We start from the raw sequence: 14,364 nt of genomic DNA on the forward strand, positions 1-14,364 counted from the left end.
ATGCGCTGACCGATACAATTGAAAGGATTTGTGAGACGAGATTAATAGTATGCAAAACGTCCTTGGGGTTTTGCAGGTCTGGTACCACCCCTTCAGGCGGGGGGGCGGCCCCCTCTGGGGTGGACATCTCGCATTAGATGCCAGGAAATGTGGTGATCGTCTGGTTCGGAGCGGTACAGAGCAAACCATAATCATTAAAAGACGAGAGGACAGATACTGAGTGTGAATATTTTCTTGTCTTGAGTGTGAGTCTTGGGTGGACCCAGGGTTTGTGGTAATGGAAATTTTCGGTTTCTTCGGGTTGAGATTACTATGTGCAGCAGCAGAATGACTTTGGTATATATCTAGCCGTATTAAGTTATCAATACCATGAGGCTTGACTTCAAAGCCAAGAACAACATGACCCAGCCCACAAGGAACAATGCCACCATCCCTTTCCGGGGGGGAAAGCTTATTGCCACGCCGAAACGTTGTTCGCGGGGGTGCAGCCAGCTCTTGTAACCTTGTCCAAGTGAGCGTCCTCATTTGACACTTCGAACCTATGCAAAGAGGAAGCATATTAGATGAGGTTTGGAAAAGTCTACTGCAATAAGCCAGTGAAAGTGGCTGCAGGCTAGTCCAGCCGAGTTGGAATTTGCATCAGGCGGAATCAATCTACGGCGAGTGTGAGAAATTTCGGAAGCAGACAAACATACTTCAGATGGGTGAAAGTGTTCTGAAATGGTCTTGAATAATTCGTTCCGCGTAACATGGGCTGTTATTTCAAACACCGAAAAATATCGCGAGGAAGCCCCATGGTTGACCCATGTAGATCCTGCCTTGATGAGGCTTGACTCATTGTTGACTGACATGCTCATCCTTCACATACTGATATAGCTATCTAACCCACGGTGTCTTTAGCTTTTGAATCACAAACCTTCTTGGGGTTTGTATCTGGGATCAATGGCACCATCGGCGGAGTTAGTCCGAGTAAGCCCGAGCTGTTGTTGCACGTGGCTAGCAAGCCTTCTAGAAGGTTTTGAAACACCTCCTTGCATACTTCAGTAACTTTGCAAGCATCGGAAACTTTAAGAGTCTGGTACCAAGTCAGTCTGGTGTTACGTCTGAATGTACAAAATGCGTGAAAGGGGTTGATGGGTTACATTCACTCGGAACACACCTTATCAGCTGAAGCTACATGTACAAACGTCCTGCATAACTAATCATAATATCTTGTGACGCGGAACGCCCGCCGTTGGCATTCGGAAGCTTTTATTGGTGGCCTAATAGCATTCGAAGTGGCCTGGCAGACATAATTGGTCGCCCTCTTATCAAGGAGGCCACTATTCGTATCCTTAGGGCCTCTCTTGACTTCGATGGCAATGATTTCCGTCTCAGCCATCGATACAATACGTGTCAACAAGTTTTGAAGTTTTCAGGGGTGATTATCCAACCTGAGCTGCAAAATGCAGGTTATACTTGCGGCGCTTTTTGACTTGCCTCGTCTATGCTCACACATTCATTATGAAGAGCATCAAGATCGGCAGAGGACCATTCATTTAACGACTCACAGATCAGTCATGAAGTTTTAGCCTGTGATCGTACATGCCTTGGCCACACATGTAGACTCATGGGACTGTTTTCGAAACGAAAGCGTGCCGTGGAATCTATCTGTCTCCTCACTTATTCTACTTGCGGCAGTGTTCCACTTTTTATATTGCATTGTTGCTATGCGCAACAATCTAAGCACCGAGTGATATTTTGTCAGGTTTTTGATGCGTAGTGCGGCCAGTCTAATACATAAAATTGCCAAGCTCTAGGCCTGTTACCTGTCTGCTTCACTTGTTGGCCCTTGTACCTCATGGCTTTCTTTCTAGGCAGAACGATGAGACTGGTTACATGCTAACCCGCTAGTTTCTTGGAGACCTGGTCGGTATCAGCATAACTAACAGAGTTGGCCAACTGCTGGTTATCCTACAGAAGCCACCCGCAATGGTACGGAAAAGTCTACCCGGAGCGCACCGTTGCGGTTAGTATCACAATTACCAAGTAGACTGATTTCCTTTCGCCTATTTGGGGACAGGAGAACCCCGCAAGCAGCGGGGGATGCATTGGCTGAGTTTCCAACGACGTTCATGCTGAACACGCACGCAGGGAACCGCAATAGTCGCGACAATGGCATTGGATGCTTACAGGGCTGCTTCGTGCGGGTCAGCCTAGGCGTTATTCGGTGAATTATTTCTCTTGATTTGTTGCCGCTGTCTCCATAGTCGTCTAAAAAGAAGTAAACACTGAATGCGGGAGTCATCACAGGAAACGTGGCACGTATCTAGTCATTGCACCCACTGTACGAGAGGTTGCATGACTCTCGAACTAATAATTGATCAGTAAAGAAAAAGCTGGCATCAGTAATTGATCAGTAAACAAATTCAGCGCACGGTTATGATCCTATCAATGATCGAACGTGAACATAACCTTAAGTTCATAACTAAAAGTAATTTGAGTTGAGGTGTTTGAACCATATCAACACGACATCGACCAAAACTTGAGTCGCAGCATGTGGGCAGAGATCGATTCATCGAGGAATTAATGTGGGAAAAAGTAAAGGGGGCGCTTTGCGGGTACGTCACCAAGCATATGCATGCAGCCAGCGGCTTGTCACACAGCAACCACCGCTCGACAGCCTCGCTTGGATTGACGGGTTACAACAGGACGCTGCAGACCTGCACTTCCTCCCGGCCGCCTCCTAGCCACGCTAGCCGCAGTAAACATTTCTTCCTAGTCTCAGGTGAGAAAGGACCTGCAGCTTCTTGCTTATGGTAATTTCATGGTTGACGTATGTGAGGCTCAATTCTTGTTGATGCAGAACTCTCCTTTTAGCACCTGTGCCACCCCCTTTTGAGATCTAGCCCTCCAAACTTCTCGGCTGTACCTTCTGGATCCGGGACCAAACGGAGGTCAGTTGTGCAAGGAGTCGAAGATGAGGTTATAGACGGCAAATGGATGAAAGCTGGGGCTGTTCGTTGATATGTTGTGTACATGGATGTCGTTTGTCTCAAAGAGGGGAGTTCACCTTCTCCGCTATTATCCAGGATACACGGAGTATGCGCGAACAGCGACGGGACTCCACCAAGAATCTGGAGGTCCCATGTGCTCTCCCCCAAGGGTTCCAACCTCTCCCTGTAAACATCGCCTGGTGAGGTCCACGTCTCTCTGGACAATGCCCGTCGCTACTCCAAGAAAAATGGAGATCAATGAAGTACCGCTCATGGGACTCCGGCCCCCAATGTTCTAAAGCGGCACGAGATTGTCGCTGTCCATGGTCACCTGCCCCTCTGACCTCCGGAAGTCAGACATCATCAGGACACTGTCAGGCCAACGTGGAATTACCCAACAGCACCACCGGTGCTGGTTAGTACATAATACAGACAGTCGTGAGTGACTGAATGTCGCCGATTCGGCGCACAAAGCCATCTGAAAATGTCCTAATTCCCAACCATTTCCCCTTCGTGCCGTTAGTAGGAATGACCAAGGCAAAGCCAACGACAGACCGGCCGGGGTCCGGCTTCAACGACATGGCTCGGCCCGCAAGGCGGACCAATCAAACAACACCACGTCCAAGTCTGGACCCCGGCCGTCTCCGGGAACGTGCGGTTTCCTAGTGCAATCCCTTGTCCATTTCGTCCCAACTGTCTCAATTTAGCCCAAGCAAAGCAAAGCCAGCGATGCCCAACCCACAGCGCCATGCGCACAAACAAGGGGAAGAAAAATACACAGAGACTTGTCAAATTTGTTCCCGCCCGTTGGCCTTGCCAAATCGACTGGTTGGAAGGCCCATGTCTTTAAAATACATACCTGACTCATCTCAACTTACAGTAGCCCGTCTGATTCGTTTTCCTTTTCCCCCGGTGGCCCGTTCAACCCCTGTAAAATAGGGCTTCAAGCATGTTAGGCCCTCAGCAGAGCAAGCTAAAGCAGAGTTTAGACAACCGCTGACAATGGGGCTATTCCAGTGAGGGGGAAATACGCAGTAAAATACAGCGAAGCGCAGGAAAGGACTAAGCAGCTGCGACAGAGAATGAAATCCGTCCAGCAACAGGAGAGTTACACATGTTCTTTCGCCACTTGTGATATTACGCGGTGGTATTCTTGTGTCCATTCGTCCTCGTAGCACATGCCCATTTGCCCAAGCCTGTCCTGTCGCCACCCTAGCCTCCCGCATTTTAGGCCCCGGCAGGCGGGATGCGAGAATGGAGCCCAGACGGGGGGCCCAACATTTCATGGGGCGGCTTCTGGACAAGGGCAATGGACCATGGAAAACATGGTGCGCTCCTCCTGACAGCGGCATGGCTCAGCCAACCCTGGCCCCCCTTGCCCGAAAGGCGACGGAATGACGAGGTTGCGTTCGCAATACTTGACGCTACTTTGTGTTCCGGATGTAAGCTGGGCTTCCGCCAAACGGTCTAGGATGAGGGTCCGTGGAGGTCATTTGGGCCCGCCCTGGTGCCACGCCTCATCCCTGACGCTGGCTCGACTGGCTCGACTCTCCCGTGTCTCGACGCTCGAGGGGTCGCCCGAACTTGCTTGATGTATGTGCCCTATTGGACGGGGGTAAGCGCGCTGGGGCGGCCACGGACGAAGGCGGGCAGTGTCAATTATTGTTTCTGCCGGTTGGGCTGTTGTTGCACGTCGATCACCCTCCGCTTCTTTCTCCCACTCTTCCCTCCCACAACACTACACTCTGGATATTTTGAACAAAACCAACTTGCCTCTACATCCAGACTTCCCTATCGATCTCATCATTCTTGATAGTAGATCTGAGCAGAACCGATATGCAATATTACCCCTCATCAACTTACCCATACACACTCAATGTCACTCGCAAAGTTCACCAGCCCCAGATCAGACGTCCAGCTTGGCACATAACTTAAGAAATTCCATACCAAAAAAAATTAACATCATCCACTAGAGCATTTGCTCTCAAGCGAACCCATATCATCACCAGACCAACGGCTTCATGGCTCCAACCCGTGACCCTATGCCCGTCAAGGGCCGCGGTCGCTTCAGACTGAGGCGGCCCTCTGTCTCCATTCCGGACAGCACTCCTCTGGAGACACTCGACATGTCCAACGCCAACGTTTCCGACATTTCGCTTGCTCCCATGGACAACTCGGCAGACAACAGGTCCGACCTTAGTGGCAGCTCATCTGGAGGCTGGAGACGCAGGAACAGCAGCGGAAAGCCGCCTTTGATGTTCAAGCCCCCTGCTCTCCGCTTCCGATCTTCTCGCCCTGAGCTCGGCCGGCCATGGAGGCGATCCAACCCAGAACCTACCTATCCATCAGCCGATGATACCAATGACTCGGATGCTGAGTCGAGGTACAGCTTCGACTCTCGCTCCACCATCACCACCGCAACCAGTGTCGCCTCAGAAGACGCTGACCCCTTCCCAAACAAGTCTGACAACTACGCCCCGACAGTCCGCACGAGGCCATTCACTGTTGAAAAGAAAGTCGTGAAGACTACCACCGCACCTGTCACCCCGGCCAAGCCCGCCAAACTCAAGGGCACCCGCGTTGACATTGTCGCCCCAAAGAGAATCGTCCATATTGAAGTGGCCCCCGTAGCCCCTGCCCCTCCAGTGGTCCAACACGTCACATCCCAGGAGCTTCGCGAACGTGACAGGGTCGAAGATGGTCTTCTCAAAGAGATCTCACGGATGAAGGAGGAGGCACAGAGTCTCCTCGGCAAACAATCCGACACGGACAAAAGGCTGGAGGATGCCCTGGAGAGGCTCTCTAATCTTTCAGCTGACAAGGAGAAGACGGACAAGCAGCGCCGGGAGGAGAAGAGCCTGAAGGACAAGATTGCTCGCGACTTGGATAGACAGACCCGTCTGCTCAACGATGCGAAGAGCACCCTCAGCGAGCACGAGAAGAAGCTCGAAGATGTCGAACAGGAACGTGACCAGCTCAAGGGCATCAAGAAACAACTAGAAGCCAAGTCCAAAGATCTGGAACAAGAACGTGACCAGCTTAAAGGCATCAAGACACAACTAGAAGCCAAGTCCAACGATCTGGAACAGCAAATCGTTTTGGAAAGAGACGCCAAGACCGAAGTCTCATCCAAGCACGCCCTTCTCGAGAAGGACATCGCAGAACAGGAGAAGATCAGAAAGAACCTCGAAACCAGGTGCTACGACTTGGAGAGAAACGTCGGCGACGCTTATTATGTCACAAAGGAGACTGAGCGGGCACTCATCGAGAGAATTGCCGCACTCGAGCTGACGAAGGAGAGCCTCCAGCTCCGCGTCACCGGACTCGACACAGAACTTATCCGCAAGGGGACCGAGATTGGAGACATCACCGCCGAACGCAACCTCTTGCGCATGGATGTCGACAAGTACAAGCCTCAGGTCGATGAACTCAACAAGGAGAATGGTGCCTTGGCCGAGGCCAACAAGAATCTGCAAGCACGCATCGACGACCTTGACCAGCAGAAAAAGGGACTTGAGGCAAACATCGAGAAGCTGGAGACTGAAAAGAAGGCTGCCCAGACTAGCTTCAGCGCTCTCGAATCTGAGAAGAAGGGTCTGGAGGCCGATATTGAGAAGCTCGAGACCGAAAAGAAGGGCATCGAGGACCGCTATAACGCCATCGAGGTCGAGAAGCAGGAGGTTCAAGTTCGCTTGACCCAGCTCGAGGCCACTAACACCGACATACAGAGCAGGTTCGAGACACTTGAGGTCGCCAAAGGCGAGCTCGAACTCAGCAAGGGAGAGCTTGAGACACAAGTGAAGGGCCTTGAGGGAGTCAAAGCCAAGTACGACAAGCTTAAAACTCGCGCAGAGGGCCTGAAGGAAAAGAACTCGACCCTCCAGTCGCATATTCGGGATTTGCTCAAGGACCAAGACGAGAAGAGCTCCCAAATTCTCATGCTTGCAGAGGAGCGCAACAGCCTTCGCTCAGAGAACTCCTCACTCAAGGACGAGAACGAGTCAGTCACCAGCGAGCTCCGACGTGCAGAGTCACTCATTGGCTCCGTGGCTGGTTCCGCCACCGGGTCGGCTGCCCCCTCTGTCATCGGATCTTCGGACGAGAGCGATGCAGACACCGTCAAGGGCGATGACGATGTTATTCCAGCACCTGAAGAGGCTCCACCAGCACCCCCAGTGGAGGAAGTACCTGCTGCACCTGTGGTTGAAGAGGCACCGCCAGCTGAAGAAATCAAGGATGACGCCACTAGTATCAAGTCAGCTGCCCCTTCACAGGTCTCCAAAGCAGCTCCCGAGCCCGAGACGGTAGCAGTCGAAGATGCTGCCGTAACCGAGAAGGCTGAATCAGTGTCCGCCAAGTCAACCGCACCCTCCGAGCCCGCCTTCGTGGAGGAGCTGCGCCAACGTATCGCTGAACTTGTGGTGCGCAACGACCAACTTCAGTCTGAGACGGTCAAGCTCGGCTTCCTTACTGCAGAGAGGGACGACCTGACTGCCCGTGTTGCAACGCTAGAGCCCGAAGCCGGCCAGGCGCCGCAGCTGCGGCAAGAGAACGCAACTTTGACGTCACAGTTGGGCCTCGTCAATGCTCAACTTGACGGCCTTCGTGCATCATACGACGCGTCTGTCGCTGAGGTCAACAGCTTGAAGGACCAGATCAGTCAGCTGCGTGGTCGTTTGTCCACACCTTCCTTGCAATCGCGCTCGAGGGACTCGTCACATGCAAGGCAATCGACAAAGAAAACGAAAGAAAACGACAAAAAAAAGGAGCAGTTGGTGGTGGTGCGTAACCCGAATGAACGGGGCGGAATGTAAGTTTGTCTTATTAGTTGATTCTTTCGTCTTGGATATGTTTGGAACTAACCGTTACTCTCAGTCAAATTATGCGACGATGCGACCTGCGAATGAAGAGGTCCTCCTCCCAGCACTCTCACTCCGAAGGCGAAAAGAGCGATTGATATTTCAAGCCATTAATGACTTGGGACATGGGCATGGAACTAGCGATGGATACTTACTAGGTTTTTAGCGAAGGATCGACTGTGATTGGATTACAATGGTAGCGTTTCTTTTGTTTTTTGCACTTTTCTTCTGACTCTTAAGCTTGCGTAAATCGTTCAGCATTGGGTTTTTTCTTTCATTGATACACATTTCCTTTGTCTTGGTGGAATGGGATGGGAAGGGAAGGGAAGGGAAGGAAACGGTCTGGACACATAACGGGTTGCATGGACGGACTTTGGAAGATGGGGTGCCCTCAAGGGCGCGGAACACATGCATCATGTAGACTTTTTGTGCCATGTAGTTATTATCTCTGATATAGATAGCATCAGCTCATATTGTACTTGCTACTGTCGTTTAAGGATCTTTCTGGCGCCATATGCCATACCGTTGTCAGCTGGAAAGTGACATGTCGTTTCGTTTGATGCCAGAGACTTGACTTGCTATTGACAACAAATGCCCATGCGTCCCTCAGATGCACTAGGTTCAATCCAGTTCATCAGCGATGTATACGATCCATTGGCCGGTGCCACACCTCGTGTGAATCCAACTCCAATAGGTCACTGAAAAGCAGCATTTGGTGGTGGATCAAAATCTTCGACCCTGCTGCAGAATTTCAGCCTCATTTGATAGATTATCAGATTAGCTAGGCAGATTCGAAATTTCAGCTTGGTTCCATTTCCCGGGCCCAGCAGTACTAAAACGCTAGATGCTAGGCTTTATGTCTCACTTATTCCAATGGCTAGCAGCTTTCGCAGCAGAATCTTACTTCCCGTAGATAATACAAAAAACGGCTTCTAAGAAACCTACGCGACGAGGTACAAGCCACTTTTTAAGACTTGTCTTCTATTTGCCCATTGCTGGGCTGGCAGTGATAATTGATGACGTGGTTTCATGATACTTGTCTCGGCAGCTATCTCGACCTTATCCCACCCCGACCAGGTCTGCCACATCGGAGCATGAACCTCTTAGAATCATGATGACGTGGTCCTAAATCTGCTTAGTGGACGCGCTCGGCGTCCAAGGAGCTAATGAATCTGGTTAGACCGGCAAATCAAACACCGGGCTAGCTAGATTTACAGAATCCCCGGGCTGAAGAATATGGGTTGTTATTTCTGATTGGGCGCACATGTCTCATATACGGATATGGGAGCATGTTTAGATGCAAACGGGACTACATTCCAGAGGCTGGTATGGATACGGAAACAGCTCGGTTCTAGCTGAGGCTATTAAAGCTGCACTACAAAGCTGCGCTACGAAGCTGTACAGCTCGTCAAATATAACTCTGCACATTTGTACTTGGTCACACCAAACCGAGGACCTTGAAAGTATATGAGCGGCAACTCTATCTACGTTTTGCTCATCAATCCGTCCTTTTAGTCGCCAACCCATCACCACTATCGCTACGCACGGCCTTGACAATACCTTCGTTGTCGTTCAATTTGCTTTACCACTTGACTATTGATCCGTTGTCACTCGAGTCTCTCGGCAATCTTCAAATCATTCATGATGAAGTTTACTGTCACCCTCGCTGCTTTCGCCGGCCTCGCCGCCGCCCAGTCGTTCGCCGACCTCCCTCCATGCTCCCAGAATTGTTTATCCAGCGCCATCACAAGCAATGGCAAGTGCGCGCTTAACAACCTTACCTGTTTTTGCGCTCTTGACACTTTTCAAAACATCATTACTGCCGCTACTCCGTGTTTTCGTGACAATTGTGGTGAAGCTGCCGTCGCCAGTAAGTACATCACTGAACGCACAATTTGAAATCATAGACCAAGATTCTGACCAATTCCTAAAGACCAGGTTTTCCCCGCTGCTGCGAAAATTTGCAACGCCCTTGCGGCAACCGGCGGTAATGTTGTCATAGTGTCAACTTTCGGCGTCACTATTAGCTCCAATGTCCTTTCAACTTCAACTGCCACCTCCGTTGTCACCTCGGCTCTTCTTTCATCTTCTATTTCCTCAGCTACCCCAGCTACATCAACCAGAACCTCTTCAGTGACGACTATACCATCATCTTTCAGCACCCGAAACACCACGGCGGCTACTACCAGCACCCGCACGACGTCTACTACCAGCATCCCCGCGGCAGGCAACAGCACCGCCACTACAGCAACCGGCCAGGTTCCTGTTACCGTGAACGGTGCCGCTGTACAGGGCCCTGCCGGTATCATGGCCGTTTTCGCTCTTGGTCTCCTTGCTTATTTGTAAACTTTTGTAATGTAATAGTATAAGGGGTGGGAATTATTAGCACAATATTACTTAAAGCCAAAGAATGGCTTATTGGACATGTGTACTATATGTCGATACAATATCTAATTCAACAGTCTTTGTAGTATGAAAAGGCCATCAAGATGAAACTACTCATATAACACGATGCCGTACAGAACGTCAAATTTAGTTCCACTCAAGCAGAATTTTGCTTAGTACTTTCTTGATTCTGCAAATAACCATTACCAACTGACTGTTTTATCTTGACCTGAATTTCTTTGCTCACAACGTCAGTAGCTCATTTAGAGTCATTGTTTCATTGCTGAAGCAAATCACTGTGGTGATCATTATCGTCCGCTGCAAATGTGCGTACCGTAGCCTGGTCATAATTGGGACTAGAGATTCTGCTGTTCGGAGCAGCTTGATGAAAACACCTAGGGGAATCGTTAGAGTCGGTCTGTTTGTTGGCAGCCCAGCTATAACAACGTCCTAGAGATTGGGAAGCTTCCTCAACGCCCCTTTATAATTCTTTATATAAACAATGGAGGCCAGCGGGCACGGATTGGACGATGAGTCTTGGGTCAATGACTGTATCCCTAGAATTTCTGGGTATGTAGTCCACGTAGTGATGTAAATGGCTCCAACTAAGTCGTATATCGAGCTTCAGCCAACTTCAAATATGCTACACCCGATCTATCAACTAAATTTTGATCTTTAATCAAGCTGCTACCCAAATTATAAGAACTCTCCGACCCCTCGAAATTGCAACCCATTTTAAAAAAAATTTAAGCTCAAGCTTAGATGGATCATTTTGAATCGATCTAGGCTATGAAACCCAATTACTAAACCGTAACGTAACAAGGACGCGCAAGCAATTCGAATGTTTGTTTCTTGAGCCTTGAAGATCGACACGTACCCAGGTGAAGCCGCCGGGGTTCGTTCGCAAAACTAAGAGAACAAACTCAAGGTTCCAGATAATAAATCCAAATGATAGCCATATTGTGATTATTTATTGAAAGCGACAACGATGTTGAAAAATCCCCAATCTCCAACCAGTTGTTGCTGAAGTAATTTTCCGCAACTCTTGGTTGCAAAGCGAAATGTGTCGCCATCCAGCTCACTTGGGGAAACATTTAATGTTTTCAAAAACAGCTTGTTCGATTGCCTTCGTAGACAGGCACGTGAATAGCATGGACAGGATGTAGATGCGTGTCCCTGGTCAGCCGCGTCATCCACTTCTTGCAGGCAGCCTGTTCTTTCTGTAATTTTCACAGCTGCATCCCCCTCAGAATCGTCCGACACAAGGAAAGTCAGGTAACAAGCCTGGTGGCTTTCTTATCCTAGCGAAAGGCCGGCCTGGGTCGACGGCACATCGCCATGATCCAATCATTTACCGCCTACAGGGGTTGGAGCTTGGGATAAGGAGTAAGACCGGTGCAGATTACAGCGTACCCCGCAGCTTCAACTGCTCGGTTGAGCTCACCATGATGCGGAGAAGCTTCGGCCTTCACTCGGTGTCAATACTTGTCTAGCGACCTGTATGGCCTCTGATAGCTGTCCCTCCGTTTGAGGCGCCTTACCAGGGGCTGAGACGTTCGGCAATTGGTCAATCGGAGTTCTTTCTGAGCGTTGAGCTCTCAAATTTCCTCAGCATCGTACCGAGGATCTTCGCGTCTTGGCCAAACCGGCATTGGTATAAAAGCCAGCACGACCTGTTCATTCTCTTAGCTTAAGGCACAGACAATTGGATCTTTCTTCCTCCAAAAAACTATTACCTTGTACACTTTCTGCAGCCATCATGCATCTCCCACCCGTTGGAGACGGCCAATTCGCCGCCGGTCTGCTCCTTTCCGGAGCTGTCTTGAGCTTCCTGGCCCCGACCCTCGCCATTCCTGTCCAAGATAGCCCTCGCCAGCGTCTCCTGGATGGACACGGTCTACCCACGAAGTATCGTGCCACTTCATCTCCATACACTCCAGGTCACAAGGACAAATACGACGGACCCGTTGACTCCGTAGGGGACAAGCTTGATCCGTTGCCTTGGCGCAACGGACTCGGAGCATCTGTCCTCGGACCATGGAATGAAGCTCGTTCAAGGCAAAACCCTGACCTTGTTCGGCCTCCGAGTACAGACCATGGCAACCTGGCCAACATGCGCTGGAGCTTTGCCGATTCTCATATCCGTATTGAGGTATGATGGCTACGTCTGCGCGTTTTGCATACCGCAATTGATGAGAAAATGCTAACTGGCAATGATCAGGAAGGAGGATGGACTAGGCAGACCACTATTCGCGAATTACCTACGAGTGTCGAGTTGGCTGGTGTCAACATGCGCCTAGACGAGGGCGTGATTCGCGAGCTCCATTGGCACAAGGAAGCCGAATGGGCCTACGTCCTTGACGGAAGCGTTCGTGTCACGGCCATTGACTACGAGGGAGGAAACTTTGTAGATGACATCGGCAAAGGCGACTTGTGGTATGTTCCATACAGCTTTCCCCCTCGTTGATATTCCACGAACCGTACTGAAGAAGGACATACAGGTATTTCCCGTCGGGCGTGCCTCACTCCCTCCAGGGCCTTGGCGAGAATGGAACCGAGTTTCTGTTGATCTTCGATGACGGACGGTTCTCCGAGGAATCGACCTTTATCCTCACGGACTGGCTTGGTATGCCACCCTCCATACATCTTTGTGATAATTGCTGACCGACATAGCCCATACGCCAAAGTCTGTGATTGCCAAGAACTTCAACCTCGCCCCCGAAATCTTCGCTCATATCCCCGAAGGAGAAAAATACATCTTCCAAGGAACCACACCTGGCTCCATTGGCCACGAGGCACCCGACGGGAAAGGCGTGAAGAAGTCCAAGCACCAGTTCACGCACAAAATGCTTGACCAGGAACCGAAGAAGACATCTGGTGGTGAGGTTCGGATTACGGATTCCAAGAACTTCCCCATTTCGAAGACTATCGCCGCAGCACACGCCATCATTGAGCCCGGCGCCCTCCGAGAAATGCACTGGCACCCTAACGCTGACGAGTGGTCCTTCTTCATCAAGGGGCGTGCTAGAGTTACAATCTTTGCCTCCGAAGGAAATGCCAGGACCTTCGACTACGTCCCCGGAGATGTCGGTATTGTCCCGAAGAACATGGGCCACTTCGTGGAGAACATTGGCGACGAACCCGTCGAAATGCTCGAAATCTTCCGCGCCGATGAATTCAGAGACTTTTCACTATTTCAGTGGATGGGAGAGACGCCCAAGAAGCTGGTCGTGGATCACCTTTTCGCCGACGATCCTGAGGCTGGCGAGGTTTTCTGGGAGAAGGTCCGCAGTGCAGAGAAGGACGAGATTACCAAGCCAGATGCTGTCAAGGATATTCAGACCGAAAACGAAGAACTTTGAAGGGAGGGATCTCGACAGACACGGCTTGACTAAATTGGTATCGAAGGCGATGTAGTGGCTGTGTTTCTCACGTCTTGTTTCATTGTTGACGATGAAACATTTACAGCAAAGTTCATTTAATAAGTCTACGCAACTATATACATGGAGTTTTGATCAGCGAATTTACTATTAAATCATTCTGAGCAACAATATCATGATATATATGAGTTCTTCTCAGGTTATTGCTGGATATGACCTAAATTGTGAGCTCTTCTCTGCCGCGCTTCCCCGACTGTGGATTTGTGGCTGCGTCGCCTACGGAGTCTAGGTAATCATTCAGTATAGGAAACTGGGTGATGCGGGGTACCCGTGTGGCAGGGTCTGACTTTCGTCTAAACTCTACGGATTACTCACGTCCCGCTGCTAAGTCTAGATTCTGTATCACCATTCAGTAAGCCACGCATAGATCGCCCCCTTCACTTCTCGAACTAGAAGCAGTATGCGTAGACACTCCTCTTTCTCCCCCAAGAACAGATTATTGATCTTCCAAATTTTGTTGCCGACAGGTCTCCGAAAGACGCCCGGAGCGAAAGTACCTACCTTGCATCGAGCAGATCTAAGGAAGAGGGGCCGTGTTCGTGATCAGGGCTCGTGGTGTGGTTGTCCATGACTGTAATAGGTTGACGTCCTGGTTCAAGCCCCCGCGTCCCACGGCCAGCCTCTCGCCGTAAGAACCATCTACCCCTCTCCCGCTTTAGGCTTATCACAGGGTACGAACAGCGGCAAGAAGTCAAAGCGAAACGG

General features: G+C 50.3%; 3 protein-coding genes across 3 annotated transcripts; all 3 read left to right on the plus strand.

Moving 5' to 3' along the window:
• Positions 1–4,996: 4,996 nt before the first annotated feature.
• Positions 4,997–7,932, plus strand: EsH8_I_001546 (uncharacterized protein; the record flags this gene model as incomplete). The annotated part of the gene is made up of 2 exons (XM_083268959.1): positions 4,997–7,785; positions 7,851–7,932. 2 exons carry the CDS (start codon positions 4,997–4,999, stop codon positions 7,930–7,932), a joined length of 2,871 nt encoding a protein of 956 aa, XP_083119397.1.
• Positions 7,933–9,475: 1,543 nt separating this feature from the next.
• Positions 9,476–10,180, plus strand: EsH8_I_001547 (CFEM domain-containing protein; the record flags this gene model as incomplete). Its single annotated transcript, XM_083268960.1, has 2 exons — positions 9,476–9,704; positions 9,768–10,180. The coding sequence occupies 2 exons, from the start codon at positions 9,476–9,478 to the stop codon at positions 10,178–10,180; spliced, it is 642 nt and encodes a 213-aa protein (XP_083119398.1).
• Positions 10,181–11,978: 1,798 nt separating this feature from the next.
• EsH8_I_001548 (oxalate decarboxylase family bicupin) lies at positions 11,979–13,581 on the plus strand (the record flags this gene model as incomplete). The annotated part of the gene is made up of 4 exons (XM_083268961.1): positions 11,979–12,371; positions 12,441–12,655; positions 12,721–12,845; positions 12,893–13,581. The coding sequence occupies 4 exons, from the start codon at positions 11,979–11,981 to the stop codon at positions 13,579–13,581; spliced, it is 1,422 nt and encodes a 473-aa protein (XP_083119399.1).
• Positions 13,582–14,364: the final 783 nt, after the last annotated feature.

Source organism: Colletotrichum jinshuiense, chromosome 1 (genome assembly GCF_051148585.1).
Source record: "Colletotrichum jinshuiense chromosome 1, complete sequence".
NCBI classification, from domain to species: Eukaryota; Fungi; Ascomycota; class Sordariomycetes; order Glomerellales; family Glomerellaceae; genus Colletotrichum; species Colletotrichum jinshuiense.